Below are 20,425 nucleotides of genomic sequence, written 5' to 3'. Positions count from 1 at the left end.
TAGTGTGCTCTGGCTAATGGGAAATATAACTGTTTTGTTCATGAGACTTACCTGACAGATAGATATATATATATAGCTGTATTCTCCGAAGACCGACAGAATTTCAAAAACTTACGACACACGCAGTGGGGCCAGGTGGTTAGTACCCATTCCCTCCGCTGGGAGGCAGGTATCAGGAACCATTCCTATTTTCTATTCAGATTTTCTCTGTCGCCGGTACTGTCAACACCCGTTGTCAATACCTTCCCGTTGGATTTCAAAACATTTTTCCACTTGAGTATTCTGATTGTCTTTTGGTTTTTGACTTTGGATTTGTGGATAGGCATATGCTATTGTGGACTGTTTTGATTTTGCTTTGACTTTTCTTTGAACAAGATGTCTGGATCTAGTTCTGCTAGTTTCAGGGTGTGTGTTGTGAAGGAGTGTAAGGTGAGGCTACCGAAAGCTTTGGTAGACCCTCACACAGTATGCATGAAGATGTAGAGGGCATGTTGTTTGTTTGATGATCGCTGCAAGGAGTGTGAATCTTTGCCTGATTCTGATTGGAAGAATTATGATTCTTATGTGCGCAAGTTAGAGCGTGACAGGATCAGGAGGTCTTCCTCCAGAAGTGTGTCGGCTGGTGGGAGTCAGGGTATTAATTTGTCACCTGTTAACCCTTCTGTAGACTCTGTTTCACCTTAACCCTGTAGAGTTGCCTTCTAACCCTGAGGTTGTGTCTATGGGAAGGTAATGCCTTGACGGAGATTTTGAACTCCATCCGTTCCTTGGAGTCTAAGGTGTTGGCCATTGAAAGTGCAGTGAAGTGCAGTGATCCCCTAGTGTTGTGGAGGGGACGTCAGATCGGCCCTATAATGCCTCTAGGCCTAGACCTCTGTCGAACTCCCAGGACTCAGGGAATGGGCAATGTCGAAAGCCGCAAGAGGGTGACGGGGACCCCACCGATCTGGCGTCCCTTCGGCAGGACCTGTTGTCGTCTCCCAGGCTGCCAAGGATTGTGCTCGCGCACGGATCCTTCAGGATTGCTTTTCGTCCTCCGAGGCGCCTCTCTCCGCAAGGGGTCACGTTCTCGGTTGGACTCTCGTCCTTTCAAGAGGAGGCGTTGAAGAGGACGCTTCTTCTCCTCTTTCTCGTGCGCTTTGCCTCTTCACCTGACTGGTTCTGCGTTTGCCACCGCAGAAGAGGACCAGGACATCTTCGGAGGAGGACGTTTTGAGCGCCCCAGTCGCACCAAGAAGAAGAGCTGTCGCTCTTGGTAGAAGGAGGAGGACGTCTCCTTCCCCCTCTTCTTCTCACAAGAGCAGCCCTTCTCCTGAGAGGGAGTCTTCTCCTTCTAAAGCGTCTTATCTTGATATGCAGCGGCAGTTGACTTCCCCTCCTTGCTGAGAAGGAGCCTGAGCAGCGTCGTGGCGCCGCAAGGATTTGTCGCTGCCCAGTCAAGAGATCTAAGAGGTCTCCCTCTCCTGCTCTTCTTTCGTCTCTCTCCCTGCGGTTTCTCCCAGTCGCCCTCATCGTTCTTGGATCATCAGCTCTCCTTGCCCCGTCGTGCTCGGCTGGTTGATCTTGGCGCTCCTCAGCTGCTGGCTTGACGCTTCCCATGTTCGCGCCAAGACGCTCTTCTTGCCTCTCCTCCTGCTTCTCGCTCGTTTTGACGTTCGCAGGCGCCCCCAGGACGCTTCTCTTCATTCCCGATCTCGGCATGATGCTCTCAGGACTCTCGTCAGCACGCTCGCTCGCTCGTCAGGACTCGCAGGACGCTCGGCAGCACGTAAGACAGGGCGCTCTTCAGGACGCTCGCTGCAAGATGCAGGCGCTTCGTCAGGACGCTCATCAGGACGCTCGTCAGGACGCTCTCAGGACGCTTCTCAGTTTTGCAGGACGCCAGAGTTTTCTGAATTTTCTGCTGCTTCTTCCCACGAAGAAGAGGTCTCTGGGCCGGTGGACCCAAAGGTCTTTAGTCTTCCTCAGCCCGGAAGACTCTCCTGTCGCTCCTGTCGAAGAGGGAGATTTGTCTCAGGAGTCGGACTCTGCAGAGCAGGAGCAGCCCCTAAGTCGTCTTTCTCCGACTACCAGGTTTTGGCCAGCATGCTTAAGGGACTTGTTTCCTGATAAATTTCAGCCTTCTGCTGCTCTCTTCCCCTCCTTCGCAGTTAGCTTCTTCGAAGGTGAGGAAATCGCCGGGCTTCCTGCAAATGAAGACTTCTTGGCTACAAGAAAAGCTCTCAAGAAGAGTCAGCACTCTTGGATGGAAGATAGGAAGTCTCAAGGCAAATCTTCCTTTGCTCTACCCCCGTCTAGATTGTGCGGAAAGCTGGAATGTGGTATGAGACAGGAGAGGAAATTGGCTCCAGAGTTCCTTCTTCTTCCCAAGGTGATTTTGCGAGCCTCGTTGATGCTTCAAGGAGGTCTCTCTTTCTTCAGCTAAGGTGTCTTGGACTCTTTCTGAGACCGACCACCATCTGAAAGGCCTTTTCAAGTCGATGGAGGTTTTTAACTTTCTGGATTGGTGCTTGGGGGCCTTGGACTTGAGGACTCGTAGTCCAGACTCTATTTCTCTGGGGAGCTGTCCAGTGTACTGTCTTGCATGGACAAGGCCGTCAGGGATGGCGCTGATGAACTGGCTTCTCATTTTGGTACAACCCTCTTGAAGAAGAGGGCTTTATACTGCAATTTTGCTGCAAGTCAGTTTCTCCTGTTCAGAGGGCTGAGTTACTTTTGCCCCTCTTTCTAGCCATCTCTTCCCCAGCCCTTGTCAAGGATCTCGCCTCCAGCCTTAAGGAGAAGGCTACTCAGGACCTCCTTGCCCAGTCTTCCAGACGTCCTAGTGTCCCTTCCACGTCCTCTCAGGGACTTCCTTCGAAGAGGCAGAAGCCCTTTCGTGGAGATCTTCCTCCTCTAGACCCTTTTCTTCGAGGAAGAGGTCTCTCCAGAGGCGGAGCCCCTTCTTCCCAAAGGGGCAAGAAGTGATTTTCTCACCTCCAGACACCAGTAGGAGCCAGGCTTCTCCTGTTTTGGAAGCCTGGAAAGTAAGGGGCGGATTCCTGGTCCCTCAATGTAATCAAGAAAGGTTACAGGATCCCGTTCCTCGAAAAACCCCTGTCCTCAACTCCCAGAGATCTGTCGCCTTCTTACCGTCCGGAGAAGCAACAGATCCTTTTAGATCTGCTGGAAGAAATGATTCAGAAGAGAGCCATAGAGCGAGTCCTGGATCTGGAGTCTCCAGGTTTTTACAATCGTCTCTTCCTGGTTCCAAAACAGTTGAGGGAGACCAGTCCTGGACATTATCATCCTAAATGCAAAGACTGAACAATTTGAAAAAAAAAAAATTTTGTGACCATAAAATGTCAAGGAGAAGTTCAAAATGGATAACATCCTTTCATTTGTCGTTTCAATTTTGAAAAACAGTTCAAAATGGGCAAATTCCCCCATCACATTTTGGGCAAAAAAAAAAAAATTTTTTTGTGTGTTTTAGCTTGTTATCCAGGCAGGCGATTGGATGGTCTCTCTCGACCTCCAGGACGCTGTATTTTCATGTCCCCATTCATCCTCAGTCAAAGAAAGTTTTTGAGGTTTGTCCTGGGGGAAGAGTGTACCAGTTCAGAGCTCTCTGTTTCGGACTGAGTACAGCTCCTATGGTTTTCACAGTCCTGATGAGGAACGTTGCCCGGTGGCTTCATCTTGCCGGGCATAAGGATCTCGCTCTATCTGGACGACTGGCTCATCCAGAGCATCATCGAAGGTTTGTCCGGGGAACAAAGGTGTCTGGAGGACTTGCATTCAACTTGGAACTGACAAAGTCCCTGGGACTTCTTGTGAATTTAGAGAAGTCACATCTGATCCCCTCTCAGTCCATTCTTTATCTGGGGATTCGGATGGATTCAGTGGTTTTTCGAGCCTTTCCATCCCAGGAACGTCAGCAGCACTGCTTAGACAAAGTTTCAGCCTTCCTGGGAAAGAAACATGCTCGGTGAGGGAATGGATGAGTCTGCTGGGGACCATTTCATCACTGGAGAAGTTTGTTTCCCTGGGAGGTTGCATCTCAGACCCCTCCAGTTTTTCTTGCGGACAACTGGAAGAACAAGGAGGATCTAGAGGAGTCTCTCAGGATCTCTCTCTGTCAAGGACCATCTTAAGGTGGTGGCTCGATCCTGTAAAGTTGGCAGAAGGGGTTTCTCTCATCTTCAGAACCCCGACCTAGTGTTGTTTTCCGACGCGTCCATGTCGGGATGGGGAGCAACACTAGGGGAGGAAGTGTCAGGCACCTGGAAGGGGAACAGGTGTCCTGGCACATCAATCTAAAAAGAACTGAAAGCGATTCAGTTGGCTCTTCAGTTCTTCGAAGATCAAGTTGCAGGCCGGGTGATTCAGAGTCAACTCCGACAACACCACAGCCCTGGCGTACCTCAAGAAACAGGAGGTACTCATTCTCGGTCCCTGTTCTTGATTGCCAAGGAGATCCTGCTGTGGGCACATTCTCACCAGGTGACGATTCTCACAAGTTTTGTTGCAGGGGTCGAGAACATACGCGCGGACCTTCTCAGTCGGCAACATCAGCTTCTGCCAACAGAATGGACTCTGAACGAAGAGGTGTGTCAGGATCTTTGGAAGCTTTGGGGACGTCCCCTGGTGGACGTTTTTGCAACTTCAAGGACCACAAGGCTGCCTCTTTACTGCTCTCCTGTTCTCGACCCGGGAGCAGTAGCAGTAGATGCCTTTTCTCTGGGACTGGAAGGGTCGACCTTTATGCCTTTCCCCATTCAAGATTCTGGGGAAGTCATCAGGAAGTTTGTAGCCTCAGAAGGGTCGAGAATGACTTTAATCGCCCCTTTTTGGCCTTCAGCAGAGTGGTTCACAGAGGTCATGACATTCCTGGTGGACTTTCCAAGAACGCTTCCCATGAGAACAGATCTTCTCAAACAACCCCACTTCGAGAGGTACCACAAAAACCTTCCCGCTCTGAGTCTGACTGCATTCAGACTATCGAAAAGTTGCTCAGAGCGAGGGGTTTTTCAAGACCAGTGGCTAAGGGCTATCGCCAACGCCAGGAGAGCCTCTTCCAATGCAGTGTACCAGTCCAAGTGGATCATTTTCAGGAAGATGGTGTAAACTTAAGGGAATTTCCTCAACCACGACCTCTGTGTCCCAGATAGCAGACTTCCTTTTTATTTGAGGAAGGAACAAAAGCTGGCAGTCCCTACCATCAAAGGTTATAGAAGTATGCTGTCAGCGGTCTTTAGGCATAGAGGCCTGACTTATCGGACAATAAAGACCTTCATGATCTTCTTAAGGTCTTTTGAGACGTCTAAGGTAGCTCCCTAAGTTGCCTTCCTGGAATTTAGATGTAGTTCTAAAATTCCTGATGTCCAAAAGGTTTGAACCTTTACATTCTGCTTCCTTCAAAGATGTAACAAGAAAGACTATTTTCCTAACTGCTCTGGCGACGGCGAAGAGAGTTAGTGAACTTCAAGCAATCAGCAAGATTATAGGTTTTAGAGGCCATGATGCTGTCTGTTCTCTAAGCCCTTTGTTTCTTGCTAAGAATGAGAACCCGTCTCCCCTTGGCCCAGGTCCTTCGAGAATTAAGGGTTTGACGGAACATCACTGGACAAGAACCAGAGAGAACCCTGTGTCCTGTCAGGGCTCTCAAATTTTATTTGCAGAGGACCCAGAAATTGTAGAGGTCCTTCGACAATCTTTGGTGCTCGGTTAAGAGGCCTGATTTACCTTTGTCTAAAAATGCCCTGGCGTTCTTTTTAAGAAGCACCATCATAGACGCCCATTCCAGTGTTCAAGATAGTGATTTGAGAACTTTGAAAGTCAAGGCTCACGAAGTGAGAGCCATTGCTACCTCAGTGGCTTTCCAGAAAAACCAGTCTCTCAATGACATTCTGGGTGCCACTTTTGCGAAGCAATTCGGTGTTTGCTTCTCATTATCTCACTGATGTGAAGACGTCCTATGAGAATTGCTGTGCGCTGGGGCCTTACGTTTCCGCAAATACGATCTTGGGGGCAGAGAAGCGACACTCATCCTATCCTTTAGTTTTGTTTTGGTGTGTTTTTATTTTTGTTTTGGTGTTTTTGTTTTTATGGTTGTTGGGTCTCCACCAGTGGTGGTCGTCCCAGTCCTTAGTTTATGTTATGGCTTTTGACGTAACTAGGCTTGGTCAGGTGGTTGTTAGTTTGTCGTTTGCCCTCATAGTTTGGTCATATGGTCTAGTCACATTGTGGTCTCGCCCCGTTGACAGATCATCTAGAACTCACCAGCTTTATAGGTCTCTACCTTGCTGGAGACTCTAGTAAAGCAGAAGCAGGCTTGGGTGACAGTAATCACGAAGTCAGCAATGCTAACAGGTAAGGAACCAAGGCGTCAATTGCCTACATATTTTGTTTCCTAAATCCTATTCTGTCTCTTCCCACCTCCAATGGTGGGATTCAGCTATATATATATCTGTCAGGTAAGTGTCATGAACAAAATGATATTTTAATGATAAAATAAAGTTTGTTCATACTTACCTGGCAGATATATATAATCTTAGTGCCCACCCACCTCCCCTCAGGAGACAGTGGCACTAGAAAATCTGAATAGAAAATGGGAATGAATGGTTCCCAGCGGGCGGAATGGGTACTAACCACCTCCCAGCGTGGCGTAAGTTTTGAAATGGGTACTAACCACCAGGTAAGTATGAACAAACTTTATTTTATCGTTAAAATATAATTTTTTTTCTTGTTCTAACACTAGGGAAGATGGTATAGTTCTACCTTTTATTATGTGTAGGATGTGCAGTAAGCCAGTTCCAGAAGCTAGATAATGTGAACTGGTTGTCTTTGACTGAACAAGGTGAGCGCACACAATGTTTGAAGATGCATGTTCCAGTGTGAAATAGTCAGTGGGGTATGAGGCTGAACTCCGATAAAACGAAAGTACTATTGATTAGTAGATCTTGTACTGATTTTCCATCCCATCCTTCCCATCAAGTAGTTGACTATACTTGGTGCAATTTTTGACACATCTTTTGAGAAACATCTAAAGAGAGTGTTACAAAATACTGCACGGAAGTTAGCTATTATACATAAGGCCTCATATATTTCTACTGTAACAGTGATAAAATCAGCACAACCTGTTTCAGGTCATTTGTCCTTCCTTAACTAGAATACTGTTTTCCAGTGTGGATGTCTGCTTCTGCCAGAGATTTATCTCTTTTAGATAGAGTGGTTCATGATGGTAGGTTTCTGTTTCCTAACACTCGGATATGACTTGGACCATCTTGTGTGTCATTTTTTCATAAGTTGTATTTTAACAGAGAATTTTTTGTTGTCACAATTGGTCCCTGGTCCTCTTTTCCTGCCAGAGCAACTAGATTTGCTGAACAGTAGCACCAGTGTGCAGTAAATGGACCATGCTGTCGAAGTTCTCAGTTCCAGAGGTCTTATTCTTCACACTGTTGGACTGTGGAACAATCTTCCTGAGGATGCTGTGCAATTAGAACCTCAAAAGTTCAAGCAAAGATGCAATGCATTATTGTCCTAGAACAATGTACCTTGTGTTTTAATAATTTATATTTTTATCCACTTATTTAATAATTTAGTAATTTGTCCTTTTTTTTCGTTTGTAATAAATGATCTCTCTCTTTTCATATTGTGGTACCTCAGGACACGTTAATGTGTTCCTGAAGGCACGAAGAGTGCAGAAAACGACGAGTACTAAACAAATTTCTCCCATAAGGAATAATGTAAACTGAATTAATTTGTTCCAGAACTTGAAAACTACACTATATAAAGCATTTTATGCATTGATTGGCTTGCATTTTGCTACTGTAAACTCTTAAATACCTAATAAAAATAAAAAAGAATAATTTGATTAAATACAAATAAATACTAGATAAAGTAACTTCACACCTTATTTGTACTGTATAGGGAAGCATTGATGGTATGCAGATGGTGGCAAAGGGGGTGGTGAGGAGGAAGATTATTGTTTGGAAGGAGAGTCCCGTTCCAATAAAGCATCGGGCACTTGTGCCCCTGATGTTTTTTCCTTTTCAGTTGGAGACTATCCAGTATCTTCTGTGAGCGAGAGGCTTTTCTCACAGAGCAGCAACAGAGATGTTTGGCTATCTCAGGATATCTTCTTCAGTCGTGTACCAAGGGAAAAGGCCTTCTACTGTGATTGGTGTCGTCAACGGGGTTTTTCTCCGGTCAGAACTTCTATTCAATAAAATAACTGACTTCCCCATTTTCCTCCGTAGAGAGAAGTTGCTATCTGTGTCAGCCATTAAGGGTTGAAAGGTGGTTGATCTTCCTCCCCATGGGAAATCTCCACGCTCTTCAAGAGTTTTGAGCAATCTTGTTCCCCAAGAGAGCCTAAACCTCGTAACTAGGATTTGACACTGGTCCTTAGCAGCCTCACTCGTTCACCATATGAACCCGTATGAGGTTGATCAGACAGGAATTTGACACTCAAGATTGTCTTCTTGCTATCCTTAGCCTCATTAAAAAGAGTGTGAGAACTCCATGGCCTCTCTTTTAATGTTAAACACTCAAGGGGTTGGGGTTGGTAGTCTTTGAATTCATCCCAGAATTTGTAGCTAAGACTCAAAATCCCGCAGTGCCTGATGATAGATTCGAGTCCTTCTCGATCCCCTCCCTGACAGACTTTGTTGGTAACAATCCAGAGGAATTACTTCATGTCCTATTATAGTTCTGCGAAGCTATCTAAAAAGGACTCGACATCTCAGGCCTGAGTACTGAAGACTTTTTGTTAGCACAGGCTCCTTCTGGCTATGGGGAGTAACCAGCTGTGCATACGGTACCTCCCAATTGCAGATGCCTATACAGCGCATGCAATAGCTCATGATGTTAGGGGCTTTGGCCCTTCCATCTCTTTCAAAAAGAACCTGTTGGTTCATAGGGTTCTGAAGGCTGGTACATGGGTTTGTCAAACGACCTTCACCTCCTTCTACCTTTGGGACATGGCCTATACATCCTTGGACACTTTTTCCTTGGGTCCCAAGATGTTGGTTATGAAAGTAAGAGTGAATGGGGTGACTGGCCTTCTTCCTTTCCCTTCTTCTACTCTTCCGGTGGGCAGGGGAAAGATGTTAGCCATTGTATGCTGGAATTGGCTAGATACAGGTGAGTGATCAACCATTTTATTTTCTGTTATGATTGTTCCTATACAATACAAATTCTAGAAATAGAAGCTAGTCCTACCCTCTCTTATATACAAGGGGGGAGAGAGGGATTGACAATAGAACAAGGTTGGTAGCTACCTAATTCTGTTGTCTCAGACAATTACAGGTTCTTTCTTTCTTCCTAGACACAATGTAGACTGGTGTTCTCTTTGTGTAAAAGCCTGGATGTCTGGCTGCTGAGTAACCTTTCATTTAACAGATCAGAGGCATACGACTCCTGCCTATGCTCTAACAATTGACCAGGAAGTGAGCCCATGTGAGCTGAGTCTCCAGTAAGTTCTGAAGCTTACTTTATCCTCCCACCGAAAGCAAGTCTCCCCTGCGTAAGGACAGGAGTATGTACCACATATGAACAAATGACAAATATTTAATCTATATTTGTATTTTTCATAAATACAAACCTAAGGTCTTTATGTAAAGGGCCCACCTCATGCTACCCCTCATTCATTTACCTGGGCTGGAAGATAACTGGTGCATCACGAGACAAGATGGGGAGAGAGGTCAGACTCTGCCTACTCTCTTCCCATTGACTATCACCTTGCTGTCACCAACCTTGTTCTATTTTTAACCGGATCAGCTAGTGCTTAGAGATTTTCCCCTACGTAAAGACCTTAGGTTTGTAGTTATGAAAAATACAAATTGATAAAAAATTTGTCATATTAAGTGGGTCTGAGAATGCTGTCCATAGTGATGAGCCAAATTGTGACGAATAATATTCATAAACCTCAAAGCATTAAGGAAATATCTAATTCATTTTACAACATGTTTAAAAAAGAAAGAAAAGAAAGATAAGCATTATTAATGATAAAACAGCTCATAAACATACAGTCCATAGTTATAAAATCTAATTTTCATCGTTGTTAATAAGCATAATACAGTATGAAATTACTAAGCTGTATACAATACTTCATAACAATACCATTCTCATTCACCTCATCTATCTTTATTATTATTATTATTAGAAGGAAGTAGACCTCTTAGGCATGTCCTGTTAACAAGGATGGGTGCATCGTGCAAATTAATCTCATATTGAGTCTCCTCAGTTTTTCTTATGAGTCGTTTCTGTTCTGTGTTAATATTGGTCAACCACTGGCCAATGTCTATACTTTGGCAAAGAGAAATATACTGCATTTATACAGCAGTTTCATTCTTTTTGCAAGTGGAAGTTTTGAAATGCAGTGGGATAATCTGTATACTTGCCAGCAGGTGGATTCTGGATACTTAACGTATTCCTTTTGGGGTTTCTTTTGTTGTTCGATGTTCCAGCCAGCTCATTGGTCATTTCTAAGATGAGTGAGATGATTCTAGAGACAAAGGGTGTGGGTGGAGGTGGTCAGCGTTGCAGTTGAGAGCAGCATTGAATTCTCATTGGTCACTAGGCTATTATAGTATTGTCCCAAGGGACGCCTTCTTCCAGACACTGGTGGTTGCACCCTTTCCTGTGTGTGGGCATTAAGAGGGTGTATGGGTGAGGGTAGTGGTCCTGGGAGGATTGCTGCTAGTAATTGGACGCTCCTGATTGGTTTGCTCGCCAGGGATGCTGGCAGGCATCAGCCTTCATGCCGACATCAGGAGGAAAATCTCCTCCGTGGTATTTAGACTGGGCTTCCAGGGGGCTTAGAAGGAGATGGTCGGTCATATGGTTAGTTATGTCAGTATTAGGGATACATATGGTCAGTTATGTCAGTATTAGGGATAATGTCACCTTTTTATTCTGGAATTGTGAGCAATTCTGGCATGACTGTATGTGGCACCCTCCTGAGCATGGCAGGAGATCCTCTTGGAGAAGCGCATGATAGTCATACCAATGTAGTTGCCGAGGCACACTCTGATGCGGTATTTGTATTGGTAGACCACGTTGGTTCCCTTCAAAGGGGTGCCCTGAGAGATATAAACAATCCCCCATCAGTGCCTTCTTCAAAAGAGCTCTCTTGCAGTGCTCCTCTTAGGAGGAGACACAAAGCTGGAATGTATTCCCCAGGTTCTCATCAGGAGGGTATCATATATGATCACACCAGTATTGCTCATAATTCCAGAATAAAATGAGGTGACATAATCCTTAATATTGAAATAGTTGACTGTATGATCGTGCATTGCTGCCTATGCCTCCTGGAAGCCCTACATAACAGGAGAGAGAAACCCAGTCTAAATATCATGCAGGAGACCTTCCTCCCAATGTTAGCATGCAGGGTGATGCCTGCCAGCATCCCTGGTGAGCAAACCAATCATGATTCCATCTGCTGGCAATGATCCTTCCAGTACACTGTCCCCACCTGCACATCCTCCAGTACTCACATGCAGGAAAGAGTGCAACCAACAGTGTCTGGGAGAAGGCTGTGCTCAGGGACAATAATCCCTAGCGACCCATGAGAACTTAGCGCTGCTTTTGATCATAATGCTCGACCCCTCCACCCATACCCCTTGTCTCCAGAATCCTCTCACCTACCTTGAAAATGACTGCGGGGCTAGTCAGAACATTGAATAACAAAACCCCAGAAGGAAAACAGTAGAACCCCGGTTCTCGACTGTATCAGAACTCGGCATAATTGGATTCGACATGAAATTTTGAGTAAATTTTGCATTGGAGCTTGAACAAAAAACCAGAATCCGACCCGATAAACCAAGTGCTTTTTGTAAACAAAGTGTTCCGTGTTTCAGTCGGTTGGCGCTAGTTGGCGTTGTTCCCAGGTGTCATTTAAACCCCACTCAGCTGTGTTTTGAGTGTTTTGTTCTATTTCCTTAGTTTTTGTGGCTTTTGGAACTGTAATTTGTTGAAAACATGGGTCCCAAGAAAGCCATTGCAGACTAGCATAAAAGATAAACGGTAAGAACCACAATTGAACTTAAAAAAAAGAGATTACAGTCAACCCCTGGCATTCACAGGGGATAGGGACACAGCCACCTGCAAATGGCTAAAATCTGCAAATGACATCCCCCTCCAAAGATGCTTATAACTGGCTATTTAAATAGTTCAAAAACCAGACCCCCTCTAAAAATGTTTATAACTGCTAATTTTAATAGGTCAAACACCAAATATATACCTTAAACTGTTATCCTACACAGAATATCCCTTAAACTATTATCTAAAACACTTTAATATCATATCAAAATCATCTTACAACATTGCCCTTAAAATATATGGCTTACAGCTAAGTGTGAAAACTATTCAATCACTGGTATTTTCAAGTACATCCATTTTCTCTCATACAGTATTGAAGCATTCCCATTTTCTTTGTACAGTACTTGAGGAAACACTGGGAAGTTAAGTACTTTACAGTAAACCCCTGTATTCGCGGGGGATGCGTACCACACCCCCCTGCGAATAGCTAAAACCAGCGAATACTTAGAACCCTTCTAAAAACACTTAAAACTGCCTATTTTGATAGGTCAAACACATAAAACAAACTAAAAATGCTTATACAGGTACTATCTTACTTATGATGGGGTTAGGTTCCAAAAAAACCATCGTTTGTTGGAAAAATGAAAGAAATTCCAAAACGTATCTCGAACATAGCCTAGCCTACACTAGGGTATTCGGTGCCATGTACTGTATACATATATGGTAGCCTAGCCTACACTATAAAATATACTCTTTATGTACACAGTATATAGTAATTATTAATATCAGCTAATTCAGGAGGTTCATGCAAAGTGACTTATGATAATTCAGTACAAAGAGAAATTGAATAACAAACAAGAATTAGCTTAGCCTATACTATGGTGTATTGTATACATACACGGTAGTGTAACCTACATTGTACTGTACTCTATATTCACATATCGTATTATACAAACGTCAACATAACGAATATGCATCTTTTCCATGGATCTTTTAAAATTTTATGCCTTAATTCACTGTATCCAATAACATTGTATATATTCTTAGATCAGTATTTTGGTTTGGAAATGTTTACTCGGTGTTTATTTCGCCGCATTTAACTCAGTTTTGAGCACTTTTCTTGCTTCTAGTTAGCGTAAATGAATCTCTAGAGTCTAGATACTTTATTTATAAGGGGCATGGTTATTTTTCATTATACGAAGTGTTTTTAAGTCGAAATATAACTAAAATATGTCTTGTTGTGAAATTAATTTATCTGTTATTTACATTAATAGATGACGATTGACAAGGGGCTTTTGGGGGGTGTTTATTTTGTGTAAAAAAAATTCAAGATTCTATATGCTGTTTTCACCTGATTTCATCATAATACGAGCTTTACGTATTTATTGTTTATCGGCGTAAAAATAACAATAATCTGTTCTTTCATGCCCAGTAGTTTTGATTAAAATACTTTCTCTCCCATTTTAATTGCGATCGAGTCATCCATGTTGCCGGTGCACGATAATTTAGTTTCTCTCCCATTTTAATTACGATTGAGTTTCATCCATGTTGCTGATACACAATAATTTACAGCATAGTCATTAGCAGCTTGAACATTGTTTTCTCAGCTTCAGCTACAACTTGAAGCTTAAATTTAGCAGTATATTTCCTTGCAATCTTTTATCCATACCGAATAAGGGTGTAATGTAAAAATACATCAGTCCTATTCCACTTAACATCATTTGTGCCATAATCTATGGTAATTGTTTATTACTGTACGATGGTTGAAATACAGGTAAATGGCTGTTGTTATCCTATTCAGTTATAAGCAAAACAACAGTTTCTTGGTCAGTTGTTTATGGCTGTACGCATTTATGCAATCTGAGTATAATGTTATTAACAATACTTTTATCATTCTCTCTTACTTTTTTAACTAGAAGATGGGAAAAGAGATAGAGGAAAAGTTGTTACAGTAATTGCAGTTTGGTCTCTCTCACTGCCTGATTATGCTGCTGCCTGCGCCCTCGTGAAATTTAAAAATATTTTATAAATAATATTGTTGTATCAGTATTAATTGCTTACCCCATTGCAAAATCGAATTATCGTAAGGTGAATTATCGTAACTCGAGCATTACCTGAGCATTTTAATAGTTTTATCACAAAAAGTGCATTAAGCATGAAAATGAGATGAAAATATACTATTTAGTGAATATTTCTCAGTGAAAAATACCGCGAATGGGTGAATTTTCAGCGAATGATTGGTAGATACGTTCCAAAGAGAAATCCGTGAGTACGTGAGTCCGCGAATCATAAGAACGCGAATACAGGGGGTTTACTGTATACAGTACCATAATATTTATTATGCATTAAAAAAAATACATATTATTGATAGTTGCTGTGTGTACAGTAATATTAATTCTGAAATTGAAAATTAGTAAATAATTTTTTATCATAAAAAATGTATTTAGTCACAAAAATAACATGAAAATAAGTAATTAGTGAATATTTCTTGACGAAATAATCTGCGAATTACCAAATTTTTCGCTAATAATTCGGGATAAGTTCCACAAAAAAATCTACGAACAGGTGAAGCCACGAATCCTGAACTGCAAATAGGCGGGGGTTGAAAGTATTGAAAAGTATGAAAGGCATTGGTGTGACTGATTTAGTGTCTCGTTAAGCTACCGAGATCCACCAGAAGTACATTTTTAAAGCACAGAGAGGCAATAAAAAGCAGTAGTGTTGCTAGGGTGACAAAACAGAGACCTCCCATAATAGATGAAATAGAAAAATTGTTGTTAATATGGATAAACAAAAAACAGGTTGCTGGTGATAGTATTTCTGCATACTGTATTTCTGAGGCAGTACTGTCTCTTTCTCTCTCTGTCTCTCTCTCTCTCTCTCTCTCTCTCTCTCTCTCTCTCTCTCTCTCTCTCTCTCTCTCTTTAACCAATGGGTATTATCACATACGCACACACTGTGTGTATGTTCGTAATGTTTTAAAAATGTATAGTACTGTACAGGTAATACATCTTTGGAAAACAAACAACACAAATTTTGTTGTAGGCAGTCGTGTGGAAACAGGAAACTGAAGTGGATTAACATTCCTGAAGAGATTAAAGAGACGAACACTCTCTCCCTCTCTCTCTCAGGAAAAGATACTAAAGAACGTTGAGAACAGCAGCAATGAGCAAGACCTTCCTGACGAACCCCCTGATGGAGGACGTGACCTTAATGAAACTATACATGCATTCCTCCACAGGGCACGTCTTACGAACCATAGGGCATCACAGAACAACCTCTGCGCTCTGGATTAAGGCCGAGAAACCGCCAACCAATGGAAGAACACCATGCCCAGTGACGTCAGCTCTCTTGGCCAATCAGAAATCAGCGCTCTCTCGGCCAATCAAAAAGCAGACCGTGACCAGTGCCCCCCGCCCACCGCTGATATAAAAAAGCGAGACCAGAGTCCTACTTCATCCAGCTCCCACCTGAAGAAGGAAGACGGCCTTCCGAAACATGTTGCGATACCTACCAAGATCCTGGAAGCACTGACGACCCCTGGACTCGTTTTTGGACCCCGCCTCGAATTTCTGTTAACCATCGACATTTGGATATTTTTATAAATAAAAATCCCTGCAATGAACTTTGGCACTTTACTTAATTCTGTTACTGAAGAAGAACAAAGACTAATCAGAAGGGTTGAACGGATAATCTACAAGATTAAATGCAACCAAGGCTGCCATCATATTCAACAAAATAATAATAATAATAACAATAATAAAAATAATAATAATAATAATAATAATAATAATAATAATAATAATTAATAATAATAATAATCTTTGTGAAGTGGCTTTCATTAAACCTTATGAGTGGTCTGTGAGCGTATGGAATATACATTTACCAAAGACTTGAGCATGATATGCAGTTTTGAATTTAATTTTTATTTCAAATTTATTAGTGTTCTGTATTCAGAACAGGTGTAGGGTAAATAAGATGAAATGAGTAACTATTCAAATTTTCTCTTTTAGGAGCAAGAACTTACTAATTACCTTCGAGAAGAATTGAAAAATAAAGATAAAGAACTCTTCCTAGTTGTTACACAAGAAGTGGAACAGTCTCGAGGTTGGTGTAGTGCAAACAGCATTGGTGCATTAGACCCAGAACTAAAAGAAAGTTCAAAGTGTTTATTGAATGGAGATGAATTACAAACAATTGAAGCATTTAACCCTCCTGGGTTCTCTTTTATAGACCAAGAACCCATTACTGTTGAGAATAATAGTGGTGGGGAAGAGCGAAGGAAAGTTGTTATTAATGAGGATTTGTTATAAGAATAGCAATAATAATATGTGAACATAGCAGTTTTTGAAGTAGATGTATAGCCATTACAGAGAGGCATACGATTAAAGAAAATTCCACTCACCTCTCAGGGTTTGGAAGAGAGAAAGTCATTAGGCCTACCTCACTGCCATAGGTTAGTTTCAGTTTTGCTATAACTAAAAAATTATGGAAAAAGTTTTTATCAGTGATTGTATCACTATTACATTCCTTTTTGTTTGTGCTGTAGATTGAGGCAAGTTTGAAAGATATATTGTACTAATAGAAGAGAATTTATTATAGAAATATATTGATGCAAGTGCAGAATTTATTAGCTGTTAATATTCTTCATTTATTCAAGAAATCTCTACAAGTCTGTTGTATCAACAGGTAAGAAAAATTTGCAGGACTGTGATACCGTAGTGTTACTTCTTGGTAGCCTATGATAAAAGTTACTTACTACTTTTTGGCTCTGCAAGAAAATATAAAACACTGCAAATGTTATTTATATATGGGGATACCATTATTTGTAGTAGGCTATCAAAAGCATCTTCCTTAAATGTATGCCTTCCAGTTTTCCTGGTATATATGAAAGCACCCTGATTGCCTTAACAAGTAGCATCTCATGGTGACACAGTGGAAGCTGTCATATTTTTTGAGGATCATTTTGTTCCTTTGTGAAAAATAGCATTACCCATTTTGCAGAGAATCAAAATAATGTCAGTGTTCAAGGTTTTAATGATCTTTTCTAATAGAAGACATAATCTTTCTCATGTAATACAAACTGTATACTGTATTTGCTGATAAATAAAATCCCAGAGTTTATTGTGTTGCATAAGATCTTAAATAGCGCATTTGAATACAGGAATTGAATTTAAGTATGAAGTTACCCTGTAATATTTTATTTTGATGAGAACTAATACTTAATATAGACCAGAAGCATGTTAGCATTCTGTTTGGAATTTTGTATTTGACTGTACATGCAATGGAGTTTCAGCTGATTCCTTTTGATATTCACTCGGATATGCCTTAGCCTTGTGATGGCTGAGGTAGGTTGCAGATGAATAAGAATTGGTTGACTTTTACCTTAATAATAGGAATAATAGGAATTAAAATTATAGCAGATTAATAACCTGTACAAGAATGGTGTTTTTATTTATTTTCAGTTTGAATTTACATAGTTTTCAGGTGCTTTTCAACTATTTGCAGGTGTATACATGGCCTTTATTTAAGTACAATTTTTTTGTTTATTGGTTGATTCTTATATACCTAGGATTGATTTTGGCATCACAGTGCTTTTATGAGCTATATTGCTTTGTTTGGTATGACCTGCACTAGCCTCCTACAGATAACGAGTTAGTAATTTTTCACTGATATGAAACTGAGTGAGGATAAGTATAACTGTAGAGTTCTAATTGATCACAGTTCTAACAGCAAAGCACTTTCTAAAGTAGTTGTAGCGTATGTTACATTTTTAAAAATAGCATATATTTATTTAAATTTAACATTTTCTGCCGAATATTATGAACAAGAAACACAATTTCTGCAGCTAAGATTTAAGAAACTATTATATGTGAATTAATTAATATTTTAGAAATTGATTAGTTATTGTATAGAAAATGTTTTTTGTTAAAACTCATATTTTCTAATTAATGTTTACTGTTTTAGTAAATTTGTAAAGTAGGTAAAATACTGGAAACCTTGGATTCTCCTTCACAAGTCCCCTGTAGGGTTGTAGGATTGGTGCAACATTTGAAAATAGCATTGCCTTGTAGTTAAAAGATCATGGCTCAAGTTCCTATATGGGTTATATGAAAAATGTCATGCTAAATTTCCGTGGATTTTGGTCTTGCTTATTCTGACATATTTCTGTGTATGTGTGCTGTGTATGTATTGTATTGTGATGGCCTATGGGTTTGAATTTGTAGATGTATCAAACTGGTGTGTTAGAGATGATTTTTTCAGTAATAGGTGAGATAGGGGAACGGCTATTGTTCCAGTCATATTATGTATTGCAGATAACTATTGAACTTGGAGATGAATGAAATTCTTAGTCCTTCAGCTTACTGACAGCCACAAGTAATTAACAGTGTGTAGATGTGAAAAACTTCTAAACTGGTATTTATTTATTAGTGGTTTGCAGTTGGTATTACTCATTGCTGGAATAAGAATGCCATGACTCATAGATAGCTAATGTACCGTTGTAGTACCAATATCTATATATAATCACTAAAATATGTATGAGAAAAGCCATGATAGCCCCAAAGACTGTACAGTGAAAGTACAGAAAATTCATAACTAGCAGTAGAGATAAATGCAAAGGTATTAATTTTATTTCATGTATCATGCTTGAGTAGCATTTCGTATATCATTAGGCTTCCCAAACCCTTTATTTGTATCTTCCCGAAGGCCAGCCAGTAACTTGTTACTGAAGGTACATACATTTTTAAAAATCAAGTCAAGGCAAAAGGTTTTCTTTGAAAATCAAAGGCATGTGTAGTGGTTATTATACCACTCAGCTATTCTGTGCTATTCAGTAAATTTAAACAATAGATCATTAACTTGTACACATTATTTAGAAAATATGAGACATGTATTAGAGGGTGCTAGTTTTATATGTATATTGGCCAATTGTCTAATTGTATTTGTTATGGACCTGATTTTGTGTGCAAAGTGTTTTGGTGTTATATAGAAATTAACTTTTGCATCTCTGCAAAAGTTTTATTTGGGAAAATTTAAAGAGATGGATGCCAGTGTTCATCTTGGGAGAGTGACTTTTCAGAACTGATTAAGGCAGTATTTTCCCAGGTTGTGTTTCTTGAGAAGGATAACAGTTTTTTATGCAGTGTTTATTGCCACAGAGATGGAAAGGCCAAGGTACAAGCTGGTGTCATAAAAAGATTTATTTACCTCTAATGTTAAGTGTTCATTGTAAGTCAGTGCTTTGGAAATATCATTTTGAAAGCTAAGTTTAGGATAAATTCTTGTTATTGAATTTGAGATGTACAAATGCTCAGAATGATGGAGCACTAATAAAGGTGCAAAGTTCATTAAAAAAAAAAAAGCTACTTTGAAGGGAGGTGTATACAAAATTTTGTTTCAAAAGGAACATCTGTTTACTTGCCCATTTTAAAAGAAGACATGTTTTTTCATGATCTTTGTAATTGTATTGCACAAGTACATTATAATAGAATCCAGGATCGTGATATGTAATTTTATTTAAGTACTTTTTTTTTAATAAATGATGGTGATATTTTATCTATATGCGGCAGAATTTCTAGATATATTTTATTGAAAGATGTATAAGAAACTTTTGTTATCAAAAATCCAAATTCTGTACCATGTACTTATATCCACTTTAGGTTTCTCTTTGGAAAGAAGAGAACTATTATGGTGCTTCATTATTTTTCCATAACTTTGAAATTCCTGTTTATGTTTTTATCATCCTTTTCAGTACTTCATAAGTATTTTTTGAGTGTTTTCAGTCAGTTTGTTTTAGTCTCTTAGCATAGCACAAGAACTTGATGTTTTTTCTGGAAGATAGGAATAGCTTGTGTTCATTTAGTACTGTAATCGGATGTGGGATATTGATGAAAAGAGTTGAAATGACAAACTAAAATATTTGCCTACTTGTAGATTTGTTTTGTATAAAATCTAGTTTTTGTATGCCATTCATGGTCACTTTATTTGTAAATTCTTTAGTATCTGTAAAAGGTATTATGGTAAATCAACCAATATACAGTATTTCCTAATCTTTGTATAATTGAATTATTTTTGGAAGAATTTCTGTTCTTTGATGTCTGAATTTGAAAAATATTCAGTACTGCAATATTCACTGTTTTATATATTTCTGTGTGGTAAAGCTAGTCTTAATATAGGTTCGGGATTCATTGTGTATTGGAATGTGCCATAAGTTACTGTAGACATGCAACTTATGTAGCTTTTTGTTATATCTTATTGGTTTATTATATCATATTTTGATTATATAATAATATTGCTATTTTTTTCATTTTGACAACTTATAGTCACACCAGATGAATTTAAAATAATGTTCAATATCTACATTAAGTCTTTGTGAAATGTTTAAAAGATAAACATG

At 40.3% G+C, this 20,425-nt stretch overlaps 1 protein-coding gene across 2 annotated transcripts in view; it reads left to right on the top strand.

The window, feature by feature from the left end:
• Nucleotides 1-20,425, top strand: part of LOC136843094 (josephin-1-like) — a 57,192-nt gene that overhangs the window by 36,332 nt on the left and 435 nt on the right. Inside the window, exon 5 of one of the 2 annotated variants that reach the window (XM_067111075.1) lies at nt 16,041-20,425. This exon is cut by the window's right edge and continues 435 nt beyond it. In XM_067111075.1, the coding sequence (XP_066967176.1) occupies nt 16,041-16,340 (300 nt within the window). In that variant the 3' untranslated portion in view covers nt 16,341-20,425. Of the gene's footprint in view, nt 1-15,158; nt 15,777-16,040 lie in introns of those variants that run through there. The other variant, XM_067111076.1, reaches the window with a different exon arrangement.

This window comes from Macrobrachium rosenbergii, chromosome 11, assembly GCF_040412425.1.
Source record: "Macrobrachium rosenbergii isolate ZJJX-2024 chromosome 11, ASM4041242v1, whole genome shotgun sequence".
Lineage (NCBI taxonomy): Eukaryota > Metazoa > Arthropoda > Malacostraca > Decapoda > Palaemonidae > Macrobrachium > Macrobrachium rosenbergii.
The sequence above is the reverse complement of the archived record's forward strand: the minus strand, read 5'-3'. Positions and strand labels throughout refer to the sequence as shown.